The sequence below is a fragment of the Uncinocarpus reesii genome, genomic scaffold (genome assembly GCF_000003515.1).
Source record: "Uncinocarpus reesii 1704 scaffold_2 genomic scaffold, whole genome shotgun sequence".
Lineage (NCBI taxonomy): Eukaryota > Fungi > Ascomycota > Eurotiomycetes > Onygenales > Onygenaceae > Uncinocarpus > Uncinocarpus reesii.
The window spans coordinates 4,925,118-4,950,666 of NW_003052499.1; the positions used below are offsets into that span (position 1 = coordinate 4,925,118).

General features: G+C 48.9%; 11 protein-coding genes across 11 annotated transcripts in view; 3 read left to right on the top strand and 8 right to left on the bottom strand.

Moving 5' to 3' along the window:
* Positions 1–2,856, bottom strand: part of UREG_04632 (uncharacterized protein) — a gene marked incomplete at both ends in the record, with an annotated part of 3,948 nt that extends 1,092 nt beyond the window's left edge. The window contains 7 exons of the mRNA XM_002545069.1: positions 136–168; positions 251–318; positions 1,074–1,180; positions 1,266–1,427; positions 1,495–1,570; positions 1,628–2,698; positions 2,758–2,856. Of these exons, the coding sequence (XP_002545115.1) occupies positions 136–168; positions 251–318; positions 1,074–1,180; positions 1,266–1,427; positions 1,495–1,570; positions 1,628–2,698; positions 2,758–2,856 (1,616 nt within the window). The remainder of the gene's footprint in view (positions 1–135; positions 169–250; positions 319–1,073; positions 1,181–1,265; positions 1,428–1,494; positions 1,571–1,627; positions 2,699–2,757) is intronic.
* A 1,460-nt stretch (positions 2,857–4,316) lies between these two features.
* Positions 4,317–5,032, bottom strand: UREG_04633 (immunoreactive protein; the record flags this gene model as incomplete). The annotated part of the gene is made up of 3 exons (XM_002545070.1): positions 4,317–4,684; positions 4,747–4,885; positions 4,952–5,032. The coding sequence occupies 3 exons, from the start codon at positions 5,030–5,032 to the stop codon at positions 4,317–4,319; spliced, it is 588 nt and encodes a 195-aa protein (XP_002545116.1).
* A 3,075-nt stretch (positions 5,033–8,107) lies between these two features.
* On the bottom strand, positions 8,108–8,747 carry UREG_04634 (uncharacterized protein; the record flags this gene model as incomplete). Its single annotated transcript, XM_002545071.1, has 2 exons — positions 8,108–8,422; positions 8,664–8,747. The coding sequence occupies 2 exons, from the start codon at positions 8,745–8,747 to the stop codon at positions 8,108–8,110; spliced, it is 399 nt and encodes a 132-aa protein (XP_002545117.1).
* Positions 8,748–9,904: 1,157 nt separating this feature from the next.
* Positions 9,905–10,695, bottom strand: UREG_04635 (uncharacterized protein; the record flags this gene model as incomplete). Its single annotated transcript, XM_002545072.1, has 3 exons — positions 9,905–10,054; positions 10,133–10,200; positions 10,275–10,695. 3 exons carry the CDS (start codon positions 10,693–10,695, stop codon positions 9,905–9,907), a joined length of 639 nt encoding a protein of 212 aa, XP_002545118.1.
* A 301-nt stretch (positions 10,696–10,996) lies between these two features.
* UREG_04636 (uncharacterized protein) lies at positions 10,997–12,837 on the bottom strand (the record flags this gene model as incomplete). Its single annotated transcript, XM_002545073.1, has 4 exons — positions 10,997–11,241; positions 11,305–11,666; positions 11,721–12,517; positions 12,565–12,837. 4 exons carry the CDS (start codon positions 12,835–12,837, stop codon positions 10,997–10,999), a joined length of 1,677 nt encoding a protein of 558 aa, XP_002545119.1.
* Positions 12,838–13,842: 1,005 nt separating this feature from the next.
* Positions 13,843–15,085, top strand: UREG_04637 (uncharacterized protein; the record flags this gene model as incomplete). The annotated part of the gene is made up of 3 exons (XM_002545074.1): positions 13,843–14,024; positions 14,094–15,014; positions 15,067–15,085. The coding sequence occupies 3 exons, from the start codon at positions 13,843–13,845 to the stop codon at positions 15,083–15,085; spliced, it is 1,122 nt and encodes a 373-aa protein (XP_002545120.1).
* A 199-nt stretch (positions 15,086–15,284) lies between these two features.
* On the bottom strand, positions 15,285–16,716 carry UREG_04638 (uncharacterized protein; the record flags this gene model as incomplete). Its single annotated transcript, XM_002545075.1, has 3 exons — positions 15,285–16,007; positions 16,076–16,230; positions 16,344–16,716. 3 exons carry the CDS (start codon positions 16,714–16,716, stop codon positions 15,285–15,287), a joined length of 1,251 nt encoding a protein of 416 aa, XP_002545121.1.
* An 811-nt stretch (positions 16,717–17,527) lies between these two features.
* On the top strand, positions 17,528–19,632 carry UREG_04639 (uncharacterized protein; the record flags this gene model as incomplete). The annotated part of the gene is made up of 5 exons (XM_002545076.1): positions 17,528–17,647; positions 17,676–17,846; positions 17,919–18,911; positions 18,964–19,304; positions 19,374–19,632. 5 exons carry the CDS (start codon positions 17,528–17,530, stop codon positions 19,630–19,632), a joined length of 1,884 nt encoding a protein of 627 aa, XP_002545122.1.
* Positions 19,633–20,163: 531 nt separating this feature from the next.
* UREG_04640 (uncharacterized protein) lies at positions 20,164–21,363 on the bottom strand (the record flags this gene model as incomplete). Its single annotated transcript, XM_002545077.1, has 3 exons — positions 20,164–20,177; positions 20,354–20,726; positions 20,785–21,363. 3 exons carry the CDS (start codon positions 21,361–21,363, stop codon positions 20,164–20,166), a joined length of 966 nt encoding a protein of 321 aa, XP_002545123.1.
* A 169-nt stretch (positions 21,364–21,532) lies between these two features.
* Positions 21,533–22,235, top strand: UREG_04641 (uncharacterized protein; the record flags this gene model as incomplete). The annotated part of the gene is made up of 5 exons (XM_002545078.1): positions 21,533–21,656; positions 21,730–21,864; positions 21,902–21,979; positions 22,010–22,038; positions 22,068–22,235. The coding sequence occupies 5 exons, from the start codon at positions 21,533–21,535 to the stop codon at positions 22,233–22,235; spliced, it is 534 nt and encodes a 177-aa protein (XP_002545124.1).
* A 1,001-nt stretch (positions 22,236–23,236) lies between these two features.
* UREG_04642 (uncharacterized protein) lies at positions 23,237–24,818 on the bottom strand (the record flags this gene model as incomplete). Its single annotated transcript, XM_002545079.1, has 3 exons — positions 23,237–23,712; positions 23,763–24,610; positions 24,697–24,818. The coding sequence occupies 3 exons, from the start codon at positions 24,816–24,818 to the stop codon at positions 23,237–23,239; spliced, it is 1,446 nt and encodes a 481-aa protein (XP_002545125.1).
* Positions 24,819–25,549: the final 731 nt, after the last annotated feature.

The window sequence follows — 25,549 nt, forward strand, 5'->3', positions numbered from 1 at the left end:
GCAGGGACTCGAACAGCACGACTGATTCTCCCTGTCCGACTAGATCACTAGTCAAGGGATCACGACTACGGAGTACGGACTCTCTAGCTGGGCAATAAGATCCAGCCTTACTTTTCATCTCCTCGAGAGGCTTACTTTTCACGCACATCATAGATCACGCTGGATATGCTAGATCAAAAAATCGACCATGATGCCACGAGATGTTACTATTCGACCAGAAGGGTGGCTGGTCTAGTCAGAGGCAAGTTACTTTGATGAAGCTCCCGGCAAATACCCGTTGCCAGAAATAAAAACGAGGCCAAAAATCGGTATTATGCTCTGTGAGAGGTGGCAAGAATATACTACCTGGCTTTCAAGAAGTTCTCCACTGAAGGACGATAGAATCTGGGAACAAGAACTTTAGGGAAAGAGAGCACTGTTTGCCCATTCACAGGATCACTTCTTTGCTAATTGGCCTCATCAGTGGATGCTTCAATCAACAATCGGCTGTGGTGAGAAGCACGCAGCAAATACTCATCGCACTCATTGACTGCACCCCAACTTCGAGTATTCCAGCCAGGGATACTGGGAGGGGAACCTTTTACAGAAGAAAAGCAACAGTTCTTTTAACATTACTGTCACCTCCTATGGTTGGTTATGAACATGGACAGCTGTCATAAACTTCCTAATCACCATTTCTAAATGATTGCCTCGTGCCAGATGGGCAAGATGGGAATGCAAATATGCAGTGTTTGATATTGTTTCCTTTCCTATGGAGACTAAACCTCATTATCAAACTAGAACATGGCTACTAATGAACCCTTCTTTCTCTATTATTTTGGCTTGTTTCAATGACATTACATGATACCCCAATCAGGATGCATCTACTCCATCTAGTTATCAGTTTGCCCCGAGAAACATCCATCACAAGTTACATACTTTTGGTGCTCTACCAGCAATAAGGAATACAAGTGCTTGGCGTGCAGGAAACAATATACTGATTCGGGAGTTTACCAACAAGGAACATCCTCAACATCATATTGCACCTACGCAGTGCTATGATGGCACAGTTCATGTGGCTGATTTTTACTCACCCACTTGTACTGGCCTGGGTTAAGGCGAAGTTCAGGCGGGCCCAGCCTGAACCAGCTCAAACTCAGGAGGGACGGCCTGCTCCGGACCCGGCCGAAATTGTAGGACGCTTAGAGGAGAAATTGGACAGAGTGGCGTCCTGTGTCGCTACTTTGGCCTCTATCGACTCGAAGCTGAATACGATCGAGGCTCACGTTCGCAACGTGTCCAGGAATGTAGAGGCGTTACGAGGAATGCGGCAGACCCAACTGGGAAGGTGCTGCGTGGTTTCACTTCTGCTTTGGAGACAGCTGTCGGTTCCTTACGCTCGTCTCTACCTGCCGCGGAAGGGGAGGATGGACCAGGCCGCAGCGATACTTCCGTTTAGAGAGCAGTAGCGAGCTCTCTATGCGTATCCTGACGTCAGGCCGCACGCGCACTCACCTCCTCTGTGGTGGCCCAACCCAGGGGAACAAAGGTGAATGTGCCACCAGCGATGAACTCGCACTTCTACGCAGTGCTGGTGACTAGTAGCCCACGTGGTGAAGCTAAGACGAGTTCAAGAATCATAGCGTACAGGTATTGAATTCCCTCTTATGAACGGAAAGTCGGTATAATTGAGCCACGAGCCCCAAGGCCATCTTGCACGCTGCTCATACTCTTCGAGCGTCTCAAAAGCATTGTCGGTATTCTCATACCAAGTTTTATCAGCTTGAATGAGGTCCCGGCCCATCCATTTCAAGGTGCGAAATCTCAAGTAGGTGATTCTGGCGGTCCACCAGTCCTGATGCCATTCAATATCGAGAGAAGTTGTTAAGCAGTACTTGCATTTCACCTTCCTTGGGTTACTGTACAGGATACCATCATCCCCTTTCGTCCTTATGTGTCTTAAAGTAGTGATATCATCGATGTGATCATATACGCTGCGATGTGGGCAGCAGAAATATGGCATGTTCATAAGACCAAACGGGATTCTGGATCCAGTGAGAGTGTAGATGGTTTCAATCACTAGTTCACCGTCATGCTCGAGTTTAGGGTTGATAGTGACTATAATCTTCGTGGGCCCGCCAGCATATTCACATTGGTGCCAGCCTGGAATGGCAACAACGTCTTCGCGGTCGGGCGGCGGGGGGTCCTTTTTCCCTGAGGATCGCTCTCTAAGCTTATCAACCAGCTTTATTTTTCCTCGAAATGTCATCCTCACACACGGACAAAGGCGCACAACCCCAGCAAGTGCGCCAAACATGCAATTTCGACTCTTTGCTCTCGTTTCCAAGGCTTGCTCTGAGAATTCATTTGTAGGATGTAGTTTCACGCATGCAGAGCAGCAACGGAAGCGTGAATCTTCGAGCTGACAAAGTAGTTTCCAGAAACCTGATTCAAAGATGTAGCTGCGGGTTCTAGGCTCCCGTATATCTGAATCTAAGGATCTAGGATAACAAAACTCTGGTGATTTCCGCAGGGAATTTGAGTCGTCGAGGACATTCATTAAGCCCCTAGAGCACAAGGCAAGGCAAAGCCTGGACGCTGGGGGAAGGTAGTCCGCGATCTCAAATATGAGTTCGATAGGAAGGTTTGAAAATGGCGAGATGACTGGCTGGCGTGACTGAAGGGCTCGAGATGCTCGAATAGCGAGATGTTTTTCTCGCTTCCAGCAACAAATGAGAGCCAACAGGCTAAGCAGTGCCAGTAATAAGTTGAACATACTGTTGCACACTGGTCAAACTGATTCGGGCCTTTGTGAGAGGCAGGTGGTTTTCCAATGTGGTGAAGTCTTCGTTTCGGGGGAGGTGGATATGGAGTCATGTTGAATTCAGGGTATATAAGCTACCCGACGGGCATTTATGCTGGACGGTAAGTAGCGGAATGATGACCCATGGTTATTCGAGTTCCATGGGTAGACACTGGAAAGACTTATCTTGCTGCTGCCTTGTAACAAACATCCTTTGGATATCACTTTAACAGATTGCTTCAATAGGAATAGCCTGTTATGGCTGGCAGTTATTGCAAATATATATATAGGTACCTCGTCCTCTTACGAGAATAAACTCTAATGGGCTGTGCGGTTTCCGGCTTGTCGGCACTCATAGTTATGGGGAACTATGGAAGCAGCTGCATGATGAGCTCATGATAATTTGCCCCCTATGGCTGAGACTCTAGCTTCCGTTGCAGCCCATGTACAGAGTATGTATGTCTGTACGACAGCATTCGCAAATGTCACTGTCACCCACCCGTGCAAACATTAGTTAATGCTGAACCAGACCAACCAGCAGCGAGGATAGCCATGACATACGTACTTTCAATCATTGTAACAAGGAGTCAAGGAGCGCACCAACGGCCCGCGCGCCGTAGGTCTGTGACCACCGTGAACGTCCATGCCCGACGTCCTCCCTGTCGCTAGCCGGAAACGCGAGTCGGAAATAGCATCGAATGTCGTTTGCGGGCAAAATCGACTTGTCTGCTTAGAGCCCGGATTCCAGATGTAGCTTGAACTCGCGAAATCCTCCATAACCTACCGGCCAACCCTTAAACTGTAATCTGGAACATTCCACGAACTTCGGGTCGGTTTGTTGCACCACATCGGCATATCGTAGATCAACTCATATCGGCCTAGTTTGAGAAGGAGATGCACATAATGCGACAAGTAGGTAGTATGGATGTACAGATGTATATATAGATGTAGTATTAGTGGCAATGGCCTGAATGAAAATGGATTGCGTGGTTATGGGTTGATCTCAGATGGAAGCTAGAATCAGGGATTCAATCAGGTACAGATACTTCACATTAGTTACCATCTTTTCTATGAGTGCTGCTAACAACACTTCCAGGAATCATTCCAAGCCAAAAGATCGATCGCCCTTTGGAAACAACCCAAGTATGAGAACAGAAAATGAACACCAATTATTAACGGGAACTCCTTCCCAGTATATGAATTAGATACATCGATAAAATAAGATAAAAATGCGAGGTGTGGTATAATTTGTTCTCTCCCCTAATCAACACACATTGCCAACCTCGCAGTCTTGTCGTTGCCAGAATGGCCGCTTGCAATCATGATAAGAATCCCCGTTTCCCAACCATGCCCGTTGTCACCTTGTCTAAATGACTCCAAGCTAGAAGGGAAACAAAGGCCAGAGACTCATTAAACCATGCCGTATTCAGTCATCCTGCTCCCAATGCGTGTTGATCGTTTCTGCGGCTGGACGGTTGTCCCTTGGGGGTGTTGTGAATATCGCAGACTTTTTCTTTCGTTGTAAAATTTAAATTTACAAGTAGGCAGCGAGACCAAGGAGAGCAGCAGCAATGCCGCCAACGCTGGCGCGGACGTTGGAACCAGCACCGGGGAACTCAGCTGGGGTGGAGGCAGTTGGGGCACCGGTGACGGTGTAGGAGCCAGTGCCGGATGGGACACCAGGGCCAGTGCCAGTTGGGGCAGCGGTGGTGGGCTCTTCAGTGGGAGCCTCAGTGGGCTCCTCGGTGGGAGCACCAGTTCCAGTCTCGGTGGGCTCAGCGGTGGGCTCGGCAGTTGGCTCAGCGGTTGGCTCAGCAGTAGGAGATCCGCTGGTCTCAACTGGTGGGAGATCAATGGGGACACCAGCCTTGGAGCACTGGTCAACAACGATGTTGGAGACAGCTAGCAGTGATGGTTAGATTCTGCGTACGTCCATTTCAAGGTTAGGGGATGGTAGTACGTACAGACTTGGGCGTCGTGTGGGCAAGCAGCCTCAACGCAAGGAGTGATCTGGCCTGGGAGCTCAGGCTTGGAGCATTGGCACTTGAAGTCGGTCAACTGCTCGCAGCCAGAGCCGCCAAGAGCAGTGACGAAGCAGTTGAGCTAAAAGGTCGATCAGGTTAGCACTCTGCTAAACGCAAACCGAACAGGCTGGGACTCAGAACATACAGCGCAGGTTGGGATATCAGGAAGCTGGGCATTGGCGAGGCCGGCAGCGACGAGGGCGACGAGGGCGTGCGAGAACTGCATTTTGATTATGTGTATGAACGACGAGAACGAGAATCCTCCCTAATTGTACAGTAAAAACAACGGCGTTATATTAACGATAGTCTCTGCTTTGACCACGAAACGAATGTATTGTTTATAGCTGGAGGACTAGGGAAGGAAAAGCAGAGTTGGGGGTCAGTGGGCTTCTTATATTTTAGGCCTGTATCCAGGCGTGTGTCTCCCCAGGCGTTTTCCCCTCTGATCCGCTTTCCGCATTAAACTCCTGTCCAAGAACTGGGTGTCCAGGGTAACAGACTATGGTATAATATGGGATGGCTGGGGTCCACTGCTCCACTTGGGATTTTGCTCTCCCCCCCAAATTCCCGCCTCTGTAGCGTGTACATGTCCAAGGTAACAAGGTCACAGGTACGAAGGCCCGGCTGCGTTTGGACTAAAACCATGAGTGAAATTGTTTCTGAGGGGGGAAGGCCGATTCACATGCAATTGGCTTCGGGCACTGGCATCATCATATGCAAGTGCCGGACTTTGTACTCATTACCATACTAATAATCAGCATCATACCCGGCGGTAGGTTGCTAGCGACTCTGCATGTTTCGACGCTTGAGATTCGCGATTGTGATCTTCCCTTTGCCCATCCCCATCCAGTCAGGTTGACAGTTGGCGGTCCATCTGAAAAGGTTGCCCCTTTGTCATTTAACTGGATGGAGCAGTTAATTACCATGGGATCTGTCGGTAACGGCTCGCGGTTCAAAATAGGCATGCTGGCTCTCCGCCCTTGGGAGACGCTCCAAGTACACGACTGAACATCCATCGATTGGAGTGGAGTGACTCTGGCGCTTTTTCTGATGCAGCAAATAGCCAGCTTTCCCTTGAGTCTGATACTTCCACAGCATTCTCCCACAAGTAATTATCCCGTCACACAATTTCGCCGTCCGCAAGCTGGTGGCAACACCAGAGTATTGCGTATCGGACTTAATAATACTCGGAAAAACCGGTTCCTGACATCGAAGGTTGGACTATTATCTTGAAGGTTCGGTGGGGTATCGGTACTTGGGTTGTCTGTACCACTTCTCCCTTGTTAGCCATGCTATCCGGCGGCGTGGACATGTCGTGGTACACATAGGACTTGTACCGCCTTGTAGCACCGTGGCCCTCGAGTTTGTTTGATCTGGTATCACTGTGACTTCAGAGCTCACGACCCCTGCTCAGGTTGCAGGCCGATTGATGGCAGAGAAGTGCAGATTGGCTGCCAGGATGGGCGAGCTGGGTGATGGGGGTTGATATGCAAGGCTAGCCACTTCTGGACCAGGGCGCATACGTAATGGCACTTGGCTCTCACGATGTTGACTTTCCAGAGCCGAGATGGAAGCATCACCAAGAGCCTGACCTGGCAATCCCTTTCTTCTGCAGTGCTGTTCGCGATGTGGCAGCGAGAGCCGGTGCACTGTTTCCTTCAAGGCTTCTGCAGAGTTGCGCTTGGGGAGCCATCGTCTTCCCCGGCGTTCTCACCTCCAACGCTCAAGGGTTGAGTGGTGATGTCTCAATTTCTGGCCCACAACATGACGCATGATTGGCCTTAGAGAGACAATCCAAGACAAATCCTTCCGAGTGACGACTGGTGCGGTCATGACCTTGCCTGCCCTGGAAATCAAAAGCTCCGTCCACTCAGTCTCCCTGCTCCCTGGACCATCCATGAAATCTCGAGCTGGACCGCGCCAAATTGGGTTCAGCCATGCCAGTCTCGCCAACCCATTGGATGGGGCGACTGGATCAGAATTACTAGCGGTATTTCCCGATCACTGTGATAAGGGTGGATGTGCTCCTTGGTCGCCGAGGTTCAGTCTCGCCACTGCACGACTCCTTGTTTGCATGAAGTGCCCTGTCTCCGTCGCTCGCTCTGCTCTTCCCAGCCATCAAGATTCTCACAACACGGCAGAGGGGAAGGCATCATGAGCTCTCTGAATGGCTCTCGGCTGGTTGGCGCAGAGCACAGCTTCCAGCCACAACGACAATCAGATGCCAAAGAGAAAACTCGGTGTCGATCTGGGGAAGCCGTGAACTAGCATGCAAAGAATTGATTTAAGAGCTTGGCGGCTTCGATCGCGACCTTGTTTGCCCAAGCTTCTCGTTCCGGTGGATCTGGACTCTGCACTTCCAACCACCGTCGTTTTTGATGCGCCAAAGCCGCCACAAAAATTGGCGCCCTGCAAGGTTGGTGGAAAAAAGAAATGATCCCTTGACTTGACCAGAGCATCTTGCTTTGATACAATTTCGAAGACCCGTAGAATCTTATCCCATCACTATCACCACATCATGACGGAGGAGGAAAGCCAGTGACAAACACTCAATTTCCAGGCCGGCGTGCTGAGCCATGATTGACGTCCCTGATTTCAGGTCGTCTCTGTAGCATCGCATGTCTCTTCTGGAAGAAATGGACTCTGGAGCCTGTGGCTCAACTCTCCGGTGAAAAGCATTGAATGTCTGTACACCCAGAACTAGATGCCTCGAAACCACATATCGCCGTCAGGGGCAACTTTGCCATTTGTTTCTATTTCAAGAAACAGTGAAAAGCTTGAGCTTCAGAAAGCTTCCCCTTTCTCGCCGTTTCCCCTTTTTATCATACCCCAGATGGGATGGAAGTTGGGGAACTAGGCCCTATCCCTCCCGTTCGTGCATGCATGGGGAAAATCAGGTACGACTTTCCAAATTCACATCGGTACAACCAAAATTTCAAGGAGGTTGAGCGTCCATCCTGGGATTCCAGGGGCGCGAGATCACCCAGTTGGTGGCCGAAACTACAAATCATCACATGCGTCCAATTTTCGGCAATTTCGGTCTTGAGCCGGATCCATTTTTCTCCATGCGCTCACGCGAAGTTGTGGGGGTTCCGCCCTGAGTAGCGTGAAAGGGCCTTGAAATAACCAGGCCTTTTGCCTGAAGCTATCCGTGCACGATTCATTTAATTTGAAGGACGTTTCTTGGTTGTGGGGACTCCTTGGTTGACTATCTATCCAGAGTGCTTGGATGATGTTGTTATACCTCAATAATGCGGGTTTTCGATCGCCTCACGCGGCCGAGAAAATTTGTCGTCAGTCTTCAGCGACTGCCTTCTGATTCTGACGCCACGATCTGACGATTTGAAGAACCGTTGACCTTCAGGTGGTGGTTTACGCAAATAGCAAAGCGTACCTGCGCTCCACCCGAAGTTGGAAGATCAGCTGGGATTATCGTCAACACATGGACTCCCTGTACGGAAAACGTGATCAAAGTGATCGGGTTCATCTTTGTGGACGCAACTTCTGGGTTGGGATCCAAATTTCCACGAGATTGGAGTGCGTGAAGCAAGCAGCGAAGTCCGGTTTGAAACAACGGTGGCAGGCGGTTTGTCTGGACTCGCAGCAGGGTCTGCACCTGGCGATCTGCGATTCAGAAATCCATCTCGAGGGATTGTGGTCTCCAGACTTTAAGATCCGAAACATCTAGCTCGGAGACATCTGATAGCAATTCAATGTATGTTGAGCCTAGTGAGAATTCCCCGAGTGCAGTGAAATCTCCAAAATTGAAAATTGAAGGATCCCCTTCCCGTGTCAATGTTTCATGTCTGTGCGTTCAATCAGAAGAATATGCGTCGCCGAAATGCCTATCAACATACAGAGTATCGGGTCTCTAGCTCGTTGGAGGATGTCGTCCCGACTCCCAAAGGGAGGCCCCAGGATCTGGCAAATGTGGAGGACATTTGGAAGTTGAAACCCCTCTGTTTATTATTAGCACTTCAGACCTGCGAGAGATATCCAGTTCTGGCCCCAGAATGCGGGCATCTGTACTTTGGTTTCCGCCCCGCGATACCCACAACGGTTTGTGATGAACGTCTCCAGCATGCTCCGCATCTATAAGACCATTATTGCGCTGTTTTCTGTCCCTGCTTTCCAGTTCAAAGATTTGAAACTGGAAGATCGGAGTCCAGACTCCGCCTATCAAGAACATTATCCTCGGTGACACATGGGATTCTTTCTCCCCGGATTTAAAGTGGGAGTTGACGTGGCTGGAAGGAAGGCGTTCCGTATATCACTGGCAAGTGTCCATTGAAGCTCACTTTTGTCGTCGGTGCATCTCCGAACATTCATATGTCTTGATGATCTGAGGTCATCTCCGTTTGACATGGGACAACATGCACTCTCATTGATGCCCTTGCTATCAGGATCTCTCGTCCGACGACATCCTGTTCCTAGTCTCTTGCAGCCAGTTGTTTCGATAGTCAAGAACTCACCACCAGTTCCTACTTCTCACCCTCGCCCTTGAAGGATTACCTTACCCACGAAGGCACCGCCTAATCCGCTCTCGGAAGCCGACGATCTCCTAGCTTCACCTACCTGGCGACGTACCAGTGAAGATACTCCATCAAATTCGCAGAATTCGATTCGGGCTCAAAGAACTGAACAGGTCGAGAGATATTCACGTTCAAACAGGATGGCAAAATACCAGGGGCCGTGTTGTTGGCCACTAATAGGCAAGTGGCTCGCGCACGTGTTCAGGTTTGAAAGCATTTGGCGAATGTACGGAAGTTATCATGGCCTGGGTCACAGGAAAATCCCAGCGGCGAACATTTAACTTGACGGTGTTTATCTGGCTGGCCAGCTACTCAAGCTACTTCAGCGTAGAGGACATTGTATAGCCAGAGATTCAAATCAACGTACTTGTCGTTTGCATCAAATGCTAATAGTATCAAGCGCTGAGCACTATGCAACATTCGGGAAAATCCAATTGGTATTATTTCATTCATGTCACTAGAAAGCTTCGACAACGCCAAACTCCCAACACACCGCACCTTGGAAAACCTCAATATGTGCACATGTCGTAACCGAGGGCGACACACCCAAGGGGACGTGACGGTACTCATGACAATAATTCGTCGATATATGCCTTCTCCCGGGCGACGCCTTGCGCTTCTTCTTTCAGCAACACCGCGAGAACTTCAATGGGTGGATGGAGATCCAATCTATGGGCTCGACGCCAGCGTTTTATCCTAGCAATACCAATACAAGGCTGGACAACAATGTTAGCAAGCGTATATATACATGTGTAGAAAATGGAGTGTTCCCGCCAAAGGTCAAGAAGCCGTACCCCGTATTGGTTTGATAAATCAAAGTGCCGGAGTATCTTTTCGTTCACACTCAGTCCTTCTTGATGCACTAGAGCAGACGGTTAGCATATCGAGTCAAACCGTGCGAAAGTTTTGCCCTCTAAAGGCATCATGGCTTCCCACCTCTAGGCGCAATCCGCTTCGCTTCCTCCGCATGCCAGTACCGCCGGATATCCCTATCGGTTAACTCCTCCGCCCTCCGGTCTTCCGCTGACCTGGGCAATTGAACCTGTTCGCGCGCTTGCTCGCGAACGACATTTTCGGATTTGGATGACGCGGCAATAGGTTGCGGATCTACCACCGGGTCCACGACATCCGGTGCTTCTGGCGATGCAGACTTTGAACTGCGGTGCGCCTTGTTGGAGATTTCAACGGCGATCAAGCGAGATCGGGCAGGGGGAGAGGGAGAAGAGGTGTTTTTTGCATTCTTGAGGGACGCGGGTACGGATGTGGGTTTGGATACTCGTGATTTGGGGCCGAAGGAGAGGGTTTGTTGGTGACCTGCGGTCGAGGAATTGCCGGAGCGACGGCGGGGAGGTGGCATGGTTGGTTGATTTGCAAGGCACGTACAGCTTGGAAGAATGGCAAGGGTTAAGATGAAAATTGCGTCTTGAATCGATTGTCCTGGCTTTGAAGCTGCTCTGACCGTTTGGTGGTGTGCGGACTGCCAGGCTGGTTGCCTGTCGCCCAGGTTGTTGGTTGTCCGTGGCAACCGATTTATCTAAAGACTGGGCACAATATGGACGGCTTGGCGACTCTCATCACTTTTCGATCTCCGATATCAAAATTCATAGACCAACTCGTTTACTGTATCATTTTCGAGACTGGCATCTATATAGCATTATTTACAAGTTCGGCTTCGGTTGAAATTTAAGCACCTCCGAAACCACTTCCACCATCTCCACGACCTTCTCTTCCTCCAACCGTCTGCCAATCAGCTGCAAGGAGACCGGCGCCCCATGATAAAATTCTGGGTCATAGTCGTCCTGGATCGCTTGATCTCTGGGGCTTAAAGCTTTGAAACTGCTGCCTCGCTTGTGATCAATGGACTTGTCTGCGTATGTGACTGGGAATGTGCAGCCTGGCAGGTCTGTTTGATCCCTTTTGGTCAGTTTTCATCAATATCTAAGGGAGAGAGAAAGGTAAAGCCTACCGAGCAGGTTTGCGACTCCCGTGTAGCCCACATAATCCACCTTTTCACCCAATCCCAACCGAGCGGCTGATGCGGCCGCGACAGGCGCAATTATGCAGTCCATGGGGCCGGCTGTTTCGGTCTTTGTAGCAAGCCAACGGTCAAGGTAATCCTTCTGAAGCTGGTTTCTCCTCAAAATCATTTCTCGTAGCTTCTCAGGGCCCAGTTTCCCGCCGGAGGCTTTGCCGCCGGCGAACATTCTCTCCATGGCGCCAAATAAAGGTTCCTGGAAGGCTTGTAGGTTTGGCATGATGGAGGAAGAGCCCAGTTCATCAAAAGCTTCCCCAAGAAGAGTGAGGATTTCTTTATGGGCAATTGGTTTCCTGGAATATCATTAACATAGCTGACTTTGGAATAGTGGAGTTCGAACAGCTTACCATTCAAAAACGTCGTGGCCAGCATCTTTCAATGCCTTTTTCACCATTGCCAATGCACGCTCAACTGGTGGATGGCACGTAATCACGGTGTCGTTGTTTCCCAGAACACCGATCCGCAATTTACGCCCTTTGGGTTCGATCATGTTTTTCCTCCAGGGAATAGGAATGACCTTGGGGTCGTAATCCCAGGGCGCGGTTTCCTCTGAAAGAACAGTTTCGCAGAACAACTTCATTGATCCGAGTGATGGTGCCATCGGACCACAGACTGAGTAGATGAAATCTTGACCAGGGATACCAGGTCGACCTCCCCACATTGGGAAACGGCCAAAGGAGGGTTTGAGCCCGTATAAATGGCAGAATGCACTAGGAATGCGAATACTACCGCCAATATCGGTGCCCACTCCAAGAGGAGAGGCACGCATGGCAAGGATAGCACCTTCGCCACCCGAAGAGCCGCCTGGCGTAAGGCCCTTATGGATAGGATTTCGAGTTTCACCCCAAATGCGGTTGTTTGTCTCGCACATCATCATGGCTGTTGGGATATTGGTTTTTACATAGAAGACCGCACCGAGGTCTCTAAGGATGTCCACCAAAACCGATTCCTTTTCGGTGGGTACGTTGGCGTGGACGGACATGCCAACTGACGAAGGGTGGGGAGGAGTCATGAAATTATCTTTCAAAGACAATGGCAAGCCATGGAGAGGGCCAATGGTCTTGTTATGCTTTGCGAGATATTCGTCGAGGTATTTTGCTCGTTCCAAGCCATCGTTGAATAGAACTTCTGTCACACAGTTTGTCTGGCCTGCGTCAGCTTTGAACCGGCTTCTAATAAGTGTGGCCATACCAGCTTCTGAGCGATTGCTGCAGCTTTGCAAAATGCAATGGTCGCTGCAACCGAGGTCAGCTTTCTTTCCTTGATCCTTTGCACAAGTGTCTCGGCGTCTGAGTAGATGATCTCGAGCTCCTCGGTGGATAGCAACCCAGAGGTCTTAGGGAAAGATCTCAGATCCCTTGGGAGGGTATCTTCATTGATATCTGGGACCCGGAAAAAGGCATTGAGGGCATCATCGCGCCTCTTCCGAGCAATCGCTGAAATTTCTTTGTAGGTTTGTGTCATTGTCCAAATATGATAGATGCCACACTAGATCAACAAATATATTGTGCTATCTGGAATTGAATGGACCGTGTTCACCAGCAGCATCTCAACCTTATATCACCCCAATCTTCTAGCCCTCGACCGCATAACACGGCAACTCAAGGGGCCCCTTTGGAGGGGGAATCTGTGGAGAACATGCGAATTCAATGCACTTCGGCAATCAAGCCGAAGTTGAACGGATGCGGCTGTAGGCCTCTATTGGTAAGGGCAGCCTAGCTTCGGCGTTGAGGTTAGGTTTTCCGGATATCAGAGCGGCTAAGGTACGTTCTCCGGTAAACAGAGATCTGCTGAGGTATATCGCCTGTCGCACTGATGGGTCGCGATATCATAGCCGGGAACGAAATAGACTGAGTTTATCAGCCGATGTCGTATGGCTCGTCCTCAATTCGATGCTTAGTAGCCCATCTCACTTGAACAAGCCCGAGAGCTCTTCTTATTATCATGATGTTTTGAATCTGTGCCTTGTTGATGTCTTCCTCTTCGTACCCCACACAGGCACGGCCCCATGGCGGGGAAGTGGGTAGGCTCCTGTCTGCTAATCACGGAGAACTCTCAATATTCGGGCAACGCTTTGATCAAATAGCGGAATATTTCCTTTTATCAGTAGTAGGCTGGTGGAAGGAAAACGGGCCGGGTAAATCGGAACTGGATGCGTTGATATAGAGACAACTGTCGATGGTGCATACAAACCATAGCGAAGCCATTGATCAATTCAAACCACTTCTCCTCTCCTCCGTGAATGTTTGGAAGCTCTTCTTGGGCGGCAAAAGCATCGCCAGAATTGCCGAGGCTCCGGCGCTCAAAATCCCGAAACGCGACGCGTTTTGCGGTGACGTCGAAAATGGGAATCACTTTCGCGTTGAGCCCGAACCTCGACGCTTCGAACGCCCTCATTTCATCAAGCATCAATGAAATCTCACATATGCAGAACAACTTGCCTCCTATCAAACTTGCACTGCTGAAAATATGAGCAATAAATCCATTGAACAGGCATTGGCCAACCTGCTTCCCACCCTCGCTGACTCCTTACCAAGTGACCTGGTTCAGTTAACTGCATTTTTACTAACTCAGTCGCGAACCCATGGAAACGTAAAGGCTGAAGTAGAAATAGCAAGACCATATGCATGCGCTGAAATTGCTTGTAAAAGGTGCGCTTTTACAATCGCTATTGTGCTTTTTGCTGGTGACGTGATTGAGAGCTAACTGGAGAACTGCAGGTTGAGCAAGTCGCTAAAACTTCCCCCTCCGATCAGCCGGCCGCCGTGCCCACCGAGGTTATACAAGAATCTATATAAACATTTGGATCAAGTGCTCTCAAGCTCGTCTGCTGGGCCGGAACGCCAGAAGAGGAATGATTCCCGGCTTCGGCCGAGACCTGCTGCAACACAAAGCCATGAGCCAGCACCTTCTGTTGCGCGGTCAAAGTCGAAGTCGACGGTAAATAAATCGTCTCCGGCGAAATCACAAAAGCGGCCTAGACAAGAAAACACGAGGGTAATCAAATCCACAAAGATTCAAGATGCACCTTCGTGGACGATGCCAATGATCAGGAGGATATGCAAGGCGCTCTCCCCACACCTATCAAACCTATACCCTACTGCACCGCCAGATGTCTCAATAACGTTCGCTCCGCATATTTTTGCGGGAATCTCGACAATATTATCCCTCAATGAGAGGGCGATATCTGATATCCCCGGGCAGTTTGAAACAGAGGAGAAGGATTTGATGTTGGCAGTTACAGCTGAGAACTATGATCTTGAAAGCGAGTCCTACCGTGCTGGAGTGATAGCGCTCGCAATAGCAGTTTACTTTATGGTTCTCGTGCGTATCCTTGGGCTAGATCAAAACGGGACGTCTCGTGGACGAGGCACATTTGATGACGATACGCTCAAAGCGCTAGCTACGGCCGCTCTAAAGAGCGAAAACGTAACCGATGAGGACCTGGTGGTGAAGGATGTTGAGGCATGGATCCTGATTGTTATCAAAGCCAAATGGATGAATGGCCATGACTGGTTTGAGAATGTTCCCCATCCTGATAGCGCTGAGGACGAGGAGGGTGAGGGCTCTGAAGATTCAGGGGAAGATGAAGATGATGGCTATGGTGTTATTAGCGCCAAGAAGCGCAGATTGATGAATCGGTATGTTGCGCAGACCAAGCATCGTAACTCGCGGGATGTAGATGAACGGCAGAAATTGTTACCCGGATTGAATACCATGATGCACGACCGGGTAGATTGGCTTAGCGAGGATAGAAAGGATGACTATGTGGCATGGAAAGAGAGAATGCTGAAGTGGATGCAGGAGATTGAAAACAGTGAGATTGTAGTCTAGCTGGCCTTAATCCTGTATATTCGCGGATATCCCATGTTCATATGTACATAAACCTGGATATGCACATTGTTGTGGGTTTAATACCAGATACTTCTTGTTCGATGATGTGGAATATCTTCCTGGCCGTCCTTTTCCATTTCCTTCATCCGGTCGTACAACAGGAAATCAATCAAAATAGCATTGACCCCCATAGGCTGCTCTTCGTCATTTTCTTCGTCCTTGTCGTCATCCTCCTTGTTGAGGCCTTCTCCGTGACCTCTAAGACACTGCGGTTCAGGGATTTGTCTTTCCTTGGCTTCCTCTATCGAGCCTATATCCAATACCTCCACCGATTGGGAACCTGAAGTAGAAGAAGACAGCCCTTCGGCATACGCACCAGCCTTGGCGGCAGTATGATTCTTCATGATTATTTGGCGGATCAGCTCCACGCACCAAATACTAGCGCCGCGCAGTTCTAATTCCCACTTGTGGCCGCTCGGGATCGTTTTCAGTTGTCGGATATGGCTTTCGAGGGGAGGGGAATAAAGCAAACAACCTAATTGGTAGAGCATCTGTGGCACGCGATAATCTGCAAACATGGTTATTTTGTCAATGTCGTCGAATCGGCCATATTTCTTGCCCCTGAAACAGGCCCAGATGTCTGCAACGAGAATTTGCGCTCGTTTATAGAAGCGCACAGTTTTGCCATCGAATTTTGCCTCATCACGGAAGCATGGAAAGTTCTCTGCCAGAAGATTTACCAATCCGGCGGCAGAATTATTCGCTTCTTCAATGCAGCTCACGAAACTGCCACCGTACTTCTATAACTCTCTATGTTAGTAGCATGCCATGTCGGGTGATAGAACAGATAGGGTGCGCAAGCCCGTACATCACAAAGAACCTGACCTGCTTCACGGAGACACGCTATCCGCTCTTGCAAAAGGGGTATCTCTTCGTCTGTTGCGGACCGAAAAACGTGTTTTATGATATTTTCTGTGCACCTTTCCTGATCTTGCCAGAATTCAGGGGTTGTGATTGGAATCTCTGTAAGTCTTAGCACATGGTGTCTTATTCACAGGGAACAAGGAAAATGCTTTTCACGGCGGGAGTACCTTCATCTAAAGCTCTTTGTAACGCAGCTACTAAACTCCAATAACCGGTCCACCGCGTCCCGCGATATTCAACAGCAAAGCGTTTGGACTCGTCCTTTTCGGCAGACCAAAAGCTGAAATTCAACAGATCCATTGTAAAGATAAAATCAACCGTATTTGCATTCTTTTTCTTGGGATGTAACTCATGCGATGCCCAGGTTTTGGTAGAGTAGGATCTCTCTTGCATCATCTGCCATATGGTCTCTGCTGCCTCTTTCGTCTTCGCTGGATCAATCGCAATATCAATAGCATTGTCAAAAATGAACCGCGCTCCTTCAAGCACCTTAGTTTCCGGAGGAGCGTTTTTGGGGGGAGGACCTAATCCCAAGGACTGGCGGAGAAGTTCCAGGAGCTCTGGATCCGCCTCATCATCAGACATCTTATGCTAAATCAGGGATTTGAAGTCTGCGCTAGCAGAAGAGAATATCTTTTGAAAAATAGTGTATAGAGAGTAGTTTAATCAGTCCCAGTTATCGATAGGAAATAGGTCACTGTCATAGCCAAGAGCTCAGCTACTGGATCCTACCAGGAACAAAGAAGAATCAAAAGCGCAGATGGAATTGACAAAGCAGAAATATCTTGAGAAAGAAATTTGATATCCCGGACAGCCCGTTTGGGGATTTTTTGCTGCTGCTTTAACCAGCTGCCTGCCGAGTGGCTAAAAGATGACATCAGCTGCTGCTCAACGGCATGGACTGGACTTCTCGCCAATCAATCCCTCACAGAACGAAGCACAAGCCTACGCGCTGAACCGAACGCGAGGTGAGCAGGACATCGGCGCATTTTCATCGCTCAAGGGCCTTTTGCCTTGGAGACCTGCACAGAGCAAGTCTTGCGGGGCTTGCTAACTAAGCTTCTGTTGAAAGGGACAGGGCAATTGGATCGTGGTTGTCATTGTCTCGTGCCCAGTGCATTCAATGAGAAGTAATTACTATTATCAGGTCCGACCAGGAACACAATCCACTAGCTTTGAAGTGTTGAATGTATGCCTTTAAGATGGTGCGATTTCATATATCACGTTGGAAAGCAGCCTGATCTTCCGTACAAGTTCTCCCGCTCTACTTGAAGCGATTAGCCTTCCCAGAGCTTACAGAATCTCCGTTCTAACAAGGGCCACAAATCCGTGTCTCTCTCAGTGGAGCATATCCTGATACATTGCCAGCCCTCTATCGAAATACATACCTACAAGAATGGCGCAAAACGGTGTCACCCCTGGACCTCGAGATAGGCAGCTGCAACAGTCTCTCGGGACTCTGTCTGCCGTGATACGAAAGGCAAGTTGGAAACAGAATACAGCGATTGTGTCAACTGTAAACTGACAAGCATTTTTCAATGTAGTCGCGCGTGCTACTCGTCGGCGCGGGAGGCATTGGTTGTGAGCTTTTGAAAAACCTTTTGCTATCGGGCTTCGGCGAAATCCACATCATAGACCTTGACACCATCGACCTCTCCAATCTTAATCGACAGTTCCTCTTTAGGCATGAGCATATCAAAAAGTCGAAAGCTTTGGTGGGCGTCCCTGCTAGTATATTGCTTTTGCGTTTCGTTGCTCATACTAACTACTAGCCTTCTTGAATATAGGTAGCCAAAGAGGCAGCCACGAAATTTCGGCCGCAAGCAAAACTTGAAGCCTACCATGCCAACATCAAAGACAACCAGTTCAACGTAGAGTGGTTCGAGTCCTTCGATATTGTTTTCAACGCCCTGGATAACCTTGACGCGCGCCGGCATGTGAACCGAATGTGCTTGGCAGCTAATGTACCCCTGATAGAGAGCGGCACAACTGGATTCAATGGCCAGGTGCAGGTAATCAAGAAGGGACAGACTGAATGCTATGATTGCACAAGTAAACCAATTCCCAAGTCATTTCCGGTTTGCACCATCAGGAGCACTCCAAGCCAACCGATTCACTGTATCGTTTGGGCTAAAAGCTACTTATTGCCAGAACTTTTTGGGACCTCTGAAGATGACATGGAAATGGATCACTCGGAAGATTCTGAGAATACCGAAGAAATTGCGAAATTACGACAAGAAGCCCAGGCGCTCAAGGAAATAAGGAATTCAACAGGCTCATCGGATTTTGCGAAAAAGGTTTTCGACAAGGTCTTCACTCAGGACATCGTTAGACTTTGCGGAATGGAAGATATGTGGAAAAGCCGAAAGATCCCGGAGCCCTTGTCTTATGATTCCTTGGAGAACGAGGCCAGTTCAGTTGACTCATTCATCTCGAAAGAAGACCAAAAGACTTGGACACTGGTTGAGAACTTTGCTGTCTTTAAAGATAGCATCCAACGTCTAGTTAAGCGATTGCACGAGCTCCAAGCAACTGTTTCTGAGGGACCACCTCCGATAATCACGTTTGACAAGGACGATGTTGATACACTTGATTTTGTGGTTGCCAGCGCCAATTTGCGGTCAGCAATTTTCCACATTGACTTGAATTCAAAGTTTGATATCAAGCAGATGGCGGGAAACATTATTCCTGCGATTGCAACCACAAATGCAATGACAGCCGCACTTTGTATCCTACAGGCATTCAAAGTCTTGAAGGATGACTATGCAAACGCGAAGATGGTATGATACTCCTATGGTTGAGCCAAAATTCTTCTTACTAAGCACGAGACAGATATTCTTGGAACGGTCTGGCGTTCGAGCAATAAATACGGATAGTCTTAAACCACCGAACCCAGAATGTCCAGTTTGTTCGGTCGCTCAGGGGAAGATCTTCGTTGATCCTAACCGAGCCACTTTAAACGATTTGGTCGAAGGCATTCTTCGCTTGAAGCTGGGTTATGGTGATGAATTTTCGATCAACAACCAACTTGGAACGATCTACGACCCAGATTTGGAAGACAACTTGTCAAAGAAACTTAGTGATCTCGGTGTAGGCAATGATAGCTTTGTCACTGTCATCGACGAAGAAGACCCCAGCCCCAAAGTTAACCTGGAACTGTTGGTCGCCGAGCGGTATATAATTTCCCTCCTCACCGTGATGCTCATGAAAACCAAAATTGATCCGCTAACCTCTTGATATAGGACTGCACCGGAAGCTCAAACCCCAGTCTCACTCGAAACGGAACTTAGCATCCCTACAAAGCCAAAAGTACCCGTAGTGGAACCTACCAATGGCACTCATGAGCAGATAAATGGAAAAAGGAAACGAACCGCAGATGAAGCGGAGCTTGAAAATGGCGGTCCGCAATTGAAGAAGATCGCAAAAACTGGCACGGGTAGCGGCGGTGACGGTCCAATTGTCTTGGATGATGACACTGGTGCCATTCTCATCGACGACTAGGGCTACTAATCTTGGGATAGTCAGTCTCCCAATCCAGGTCTGACTTCAAACAATCCGACTTCGATCTTATCGTCCGCACTCACAGAGTTTCTCACTTTCGCAGGTTCTCGAGATTAACGTCATAATACTGGTGGTTTTTCTGTCATTTTTATTAATGCACGTTGGATGATACATGATGACATTTGGCAATTTCTGGCGCAAAAAAAGAGGAAGGCTCTGGTATGCATCATTGGGTCCATTACTTGCATATTCGCCATAATCAGGAAAGCTGAAGATTTTCTTTTTTGTTTTCACCACTACCTCTCCTCAAAAGACTCACGTCTCATCTTCAGTTTATATTCTCCTCATGTTCAATTATTGTGAATATCTTGTGTTTTCTCTACAGGGCGCTTAAACCGCCGTCTAGATTTAAAACGCAGTTGTTGGCGTATTGGTTTGTTGCCAGAAAAAGAGCTGCATCGGCGACTTCTTCGCATGTACCAAACCTTTGGAGCGGGACAGAGAGTCTTGCTTCTTCCTGGATGTTGGGACTCAATTCTGAATTTCTTTACTGTTAGTATATTCCTTTTACCCCTACGGCGGGCTTCTTTCATAACGGGCATCGGGTATCATAGGTAACGAGAAAGGGAAGCGTTCACTGCCGGCCTAAGAAGCCTGTAGCTAGCGCGGTGGAGTTTATGTATAGAGGGAAATCTATTAATGCTTTCGACTGGAAACATACCGTCGAGCATCTTCGTCTTGATATACCCTGGCACAATGACATTTGCGCGGAGCTTGGGCCCCTGTCTTGAAGTGGAGGCCTCCGCGGCAATTGCGCGGGTCAAAGCGATCACTCCGGCTTTGGTAGATGCGTACGTAGCGGCTCCAATTCCACCTTTCAACGCGTGAAGGGAGGAAATGTTGATGATGCATTTCGAGATGTCGCTGTGGGACGACGTAGGTCGACGGAGAAGACGGCTGGTCATAGCTCGACAAGCGAATATTGTCCCTTGTAGATTTGTATTCAGCATTTCCGAAATGGCTTCGTCTTTTGCGAACGGGAGCAGTGATGAGTGCGAAACTCCCGCGGCGTTGACCAGGATGTCTACGTCGCTCTAGAAGGGAGTGTAAGTAGAGCAATGATGTGCTCGCGTATCCTCAGGGTCATCATACCATGGCCTTTTTCATTTCGCCGGACCAAAATGACGGGCTCCCAACGTCCCCAATCATAAAGGATATTCGATCCGTAACCGTTACCATTGCAGATGGAGGCAACTGCTTGGGCTTCAAGCTAAAATTCCCCCATTTACTGGGTTTGGTCACTGAGTCTGCTTCGTCCTTTGTCTCCTTCCGTGACGCAGCTTCTGCGGCTGTTTGAGGCTCTTCCAGCATAGGTTTCGGCGGGACGGCTTCCTCCAAGCGCTGTAGTGCATTTTGCAGATGCTCGCTATTCCGACCTACAAGAATGACTTTCCCAGCTCCTTCGAGAAGCATTCGCTGGGCTATGGCAAATCCGATTCCCGAAGAGGCGCCCGTGACCATACATGTTGCGTTTTCTAGACGGCCAAGGGTATTAGAAGGCCGCCTTGGTGCATTGGAATGAATCTGGCGCTTCTCAGTCAATACGCTCTGGGATGATAGAACGCTTATCCTCCATTGTGGAGTGAGATGAAATCTGCCCAATTGGGTTATTCTGAGAGCAACAATGTGCAGATTGCGGCTGCTAGAAGGTGAGAAGAAAATTGAAGACATTGAGGGGGAAATAACTTGAGAAGTCAAAGGACGTTAGTTGCGGATTTTGTACGGAGTATGAATAGAAGCCAAACAGCAAAACCACTTTCACTTTCCACACCCGACGCGCACCTCTTCTCACTTTTTCCCGCAACGCCATCCCTCAACAGAACAGCTCAGCTGGTGCACAATGGCCACAGATACAAACCTCCCCGAGTTTGTTACTCTCACCTCCAATGATGGATTTGACTACGTGATCTCGAGGAGTGCAGCCTGCATTTCAGGCACAATACGCCGGATGTTAGACCCAGCAAGTCTGTCTCTTCCCTCTCAGAAACCAGATCCATTCAAGGGCGGCGCTAACCTAGCTGTCTTTTCTGAAAATAGACAATTTCTCTGAAGCTGTGAGCGGTCGATGCGTTCTGGAAAATATGAAGTTTGTCCACCACGCTCCCTACGACGCGCCTTACTGGGCAAAAATTCGACTAACGCTTTCTTCGAAGTGGTGTTGTCCTCGAGAAAGTCTGTGAATATCTTCTATATCATGAGAAAAATGTAGGCCAGGCCAATGTGCCTGATATGGATATACCGCCAGAATTATGCCTAGAACTGCTTTTGGCTGCGGATTACTTGGACAGTGAGTCTCCAAGTCCTCTATAAAATTTAGTTGACCTTGCCAACGCTTTCGTCTTCAGCGTAAATGGGCTATTTCGTGGTATTTATAGAGGTTTACCGAGTCAGCGAATAGCGTTCAGGACGCACTGGTTTTCGATCCAAAGATACCATTATTTTGTCTAACAACTTCTCAAACGGTTCGACTTGGGCTTCGCAACAAGATGAGGAACATCCGTGACGCGTGCTCTGTGGAATGGGATCTTGCGTCACCTTTGTAATTGGGAGATTGCAGAGGACCACTATGAACAACCGCTTTTGGCATTACGTTCCTCCGATGGGATGTTAACCCACATCTTCCCATTAATGCTCGTGGAGCGATACGTCTAAAAGTGGCGGTTATATCAAATCTCCCCGGGAGAAAGGAACGTTCAAGGATACGTGAACGCAGCCCTAGGACTTGAATACTCATTCTGGGCGGCATCTTGTCACAACCTTGGGTTTGAGATACGGGGACAGTCATGTCAGTTGTTTGTTGCTATTTTTTGATGTGCTGTTAGCAAAGGAGATAACTTTAGTTGTGAGTATTCGATATTTTATGCTAGTGATTTTGAATCTAGCGGTTTATAAAAGTTTTCCTGTAATTATCCAAATCACCTTCGTCGGGTTATAGGAGCATGACCGATATAGGCTATCTAACATTCCACGAAATCAAATCTTGAAGGAATGGATCTGTATCCATTAAAGGATTTGCTTTGACCTTACCCTGAGGCCATGAAAAGGGATACCACCATGATTGAAAAACTCGAAATTACATTTTACCGGTAATCTTGCCTAAATTCTCCAAGGTAACTAAGTTTGAATATCATCAAGATAGGATCTTGTCCTGTCTTGAGCCAGATAGAAAAGTTACACAGGAATCACTGGATCGACCCCTAACGCGGCTCTCAAGGGCATCCAACTATCGTTTTCCAGATAATGGTGCAGCGTCCTGGCGAGATGGCCAGACCATAAACGGCCTGGACTAGTTAAATCGCTGCAGCGAAGCACACAGCTCAATCTATTAGATCTGCTCTGTTCGTCCGCCCCTCTAGGGAGTATCCAGGTCACGCATTTCTGCTTTGCATCTCGCGTTTCAAAGAGAGTTGCGTTTTCTTCTGTTTATTGGGGTCGATCGGCATAAAGTCGTTTCTCACGCCATCATCAAGGGTCAGGATAGCAAACTTTGTCCTGGAGGCACCATTGTGAAAATCGAATCAGTCACAAAGACGGGCGATTCAATCTATCCCCTTCCTTTCCTGGCCGATGTGCCCCGTCCGCCTTTCCCGCCGGGTCCTATGGCGGCTTTCTGCTCGTAAAGTGGCTCTTTAATGAACCCTGCATCCGCAACTCTCAGATAACTGACCACTCCTTGGTCGACTACACCAAGGATAACGTTACGCCATCCATGGCGCAATCGCATGTACATTAGCCGGTCTAACTTCTCGCCGCGAGGGGGCATCAAGGGTGTGTTGGCTAGGAGGGCCCCAAGTTCACTCAGTGAGGGAACGGAGGGATGTGTACGGGCGTTTATCACAGCGAGGCGGAAGTCTGGAGTGCCAGGAGATGATTTGCGAAATGGGGTCGACGGCTTGTAGACATTGAAAGCAAGGCGATAAGGCGACGTAGAGCGCGAACTTGATTCGATTATTGTTGGATCAGAATCGGGGATAGCTGGATTAAAGGCCGGGATGATGGAGAGGGTGCGATAGATATCGTCTAATCAAGGTAAGCGTTGTATATCATAGAAAGGGTCAGCGATCACGCACCGTAACTACGATGAATCCCTAGACCTATCACTGGCCCGTGAACAGTAGAGCATGTGGATTGAGGGTTGATGATAGAGTGGAAAAGCTCCGATAAACGTGCCAGGAGTCCCGCACGCGGCGGCTCACTGGAGAATCTTCGCGGTTGCCCTTCCGTTGTCGCTGGTTTTAACGCTTCTGGTAGGTTTGTCCTCCAGCTCTCGGCACGAATAACAACATATCCGCCTCTTCGCAATCCCGCATACACTATATACCGCTCCGATGATAGTCCTCCCCGTCCGAGAAAGCAAGCATACGCCGCCTGTAGACTCATTGGGACACCTCGTTCCATAGCGTCTATAGCATCAATTACCCCTCCACCCTGTGAGGATTCTACTGGCCAACGAATGTCTAGGCTGCCACGCTCTAGGAGATACAACGCCTCTTCCGGTAACAGCCAAACTCTGTTGAACTGGTCCGCCCGTCCCATTGTTCTGAAATGCTGGCCCCGCGGATTTGGCACACAAACACAAAGGTCATCTCCGCGCGGGCGATAAACCTGGCGTTGTACTTGGAGCTGAGCAATGCCTTCAACTGTAGAATCCACTTTCGACGCATTCTCTGTGGTGGGAGGCTGCGCGCAAGTCGCTTGAGACGCTTGGACCGTTCGCGACGACTCAGGTTCTAGGATTCCGTCAGGACAGAATATACCCACTATCCTATTTTTCGGATTATGCAAGCGCGGATACATAAGTGCATTGTGCATAGCATTTCGAGACGCCGCAAGCGTGTCTGCTTGGTGAAGTGTCGGGTTCGGCTCGAAGTCTTTCTCTCCTCGATGGGGAAGGGTTTGTAGAGTAGGATCGGAAAGACTATAATCCACAGGTCAGTATTAGCTTTACATGGCGAAAGAATAGAGATTTGAGTAAAAGCCATTGTTAATGTGAGATATATTTACAGTGAGAGATTGTTCAAGAACCGGAAATCTTGAGCCTCATCGGAGATGTCCTGGTCCACACCGGTCGAAGTAATGGCGGTGGAGGAAGGCCGCAGCATGCCATCTTCATCGGCGTCCGCCATTTTGTGATATAGATTAGGCTATAGGACGGCCTATGCTCGAATATCTGAGGGTTTGCGCCGTCGAGGCCAGTTGGAGTTTGGCGTGTTCGAAATTCATAGATGTGATTGATAAGATAAGCGTCTTGGCGCTTAGTCCCTCGGCGCCAAAACACGCTAAAGGCTGGCCCTAAAGCTAGGGACCTTTAAGGGCGTGGAGGCCCGAGGACTTGGCGGGCCGCGGGGCATCCTCTCAAGTTTGAACTGCCCGCGCTCTCAAGTTATCCAGAATGATTATCAAGACTGCGTCTAAAAGTCTGTCTCCCCATTTACGTAAATAACTGCGGTGTAACCTAGCACGTTACGGGCATCTTGCACCAAGACATGATTTCTACCCAATCCTCCGCTCCATTGTTAGAACAAGCAAGTCCCTCCCAAAACTCTGGCGCTATCGCCTATCTAACAGGTTCTGCTTTGTTTTGTGACAAAAAAGATATCAAAAAACCTATCGAATACGCGAATTTCCTTTGGCCCTAAATCGCCGCAATATCTTGCGGTGCTGGCTACGTTGCAAGAATATATCGCTGAGGTTGGGAGTTCAGAGGCCGGAGCAAAGGCGGGCCTCGGCTCTATCGAGATTGGGGCTGACGAGGTGGACGAGCTACGTGCCTTATTGGACAGGGAGTTGAAGATTGCCGATCAATAAACGATCTTAATCAAGAGAGCAAGTGCAGTTCAATGCTCCAATGGTTTCT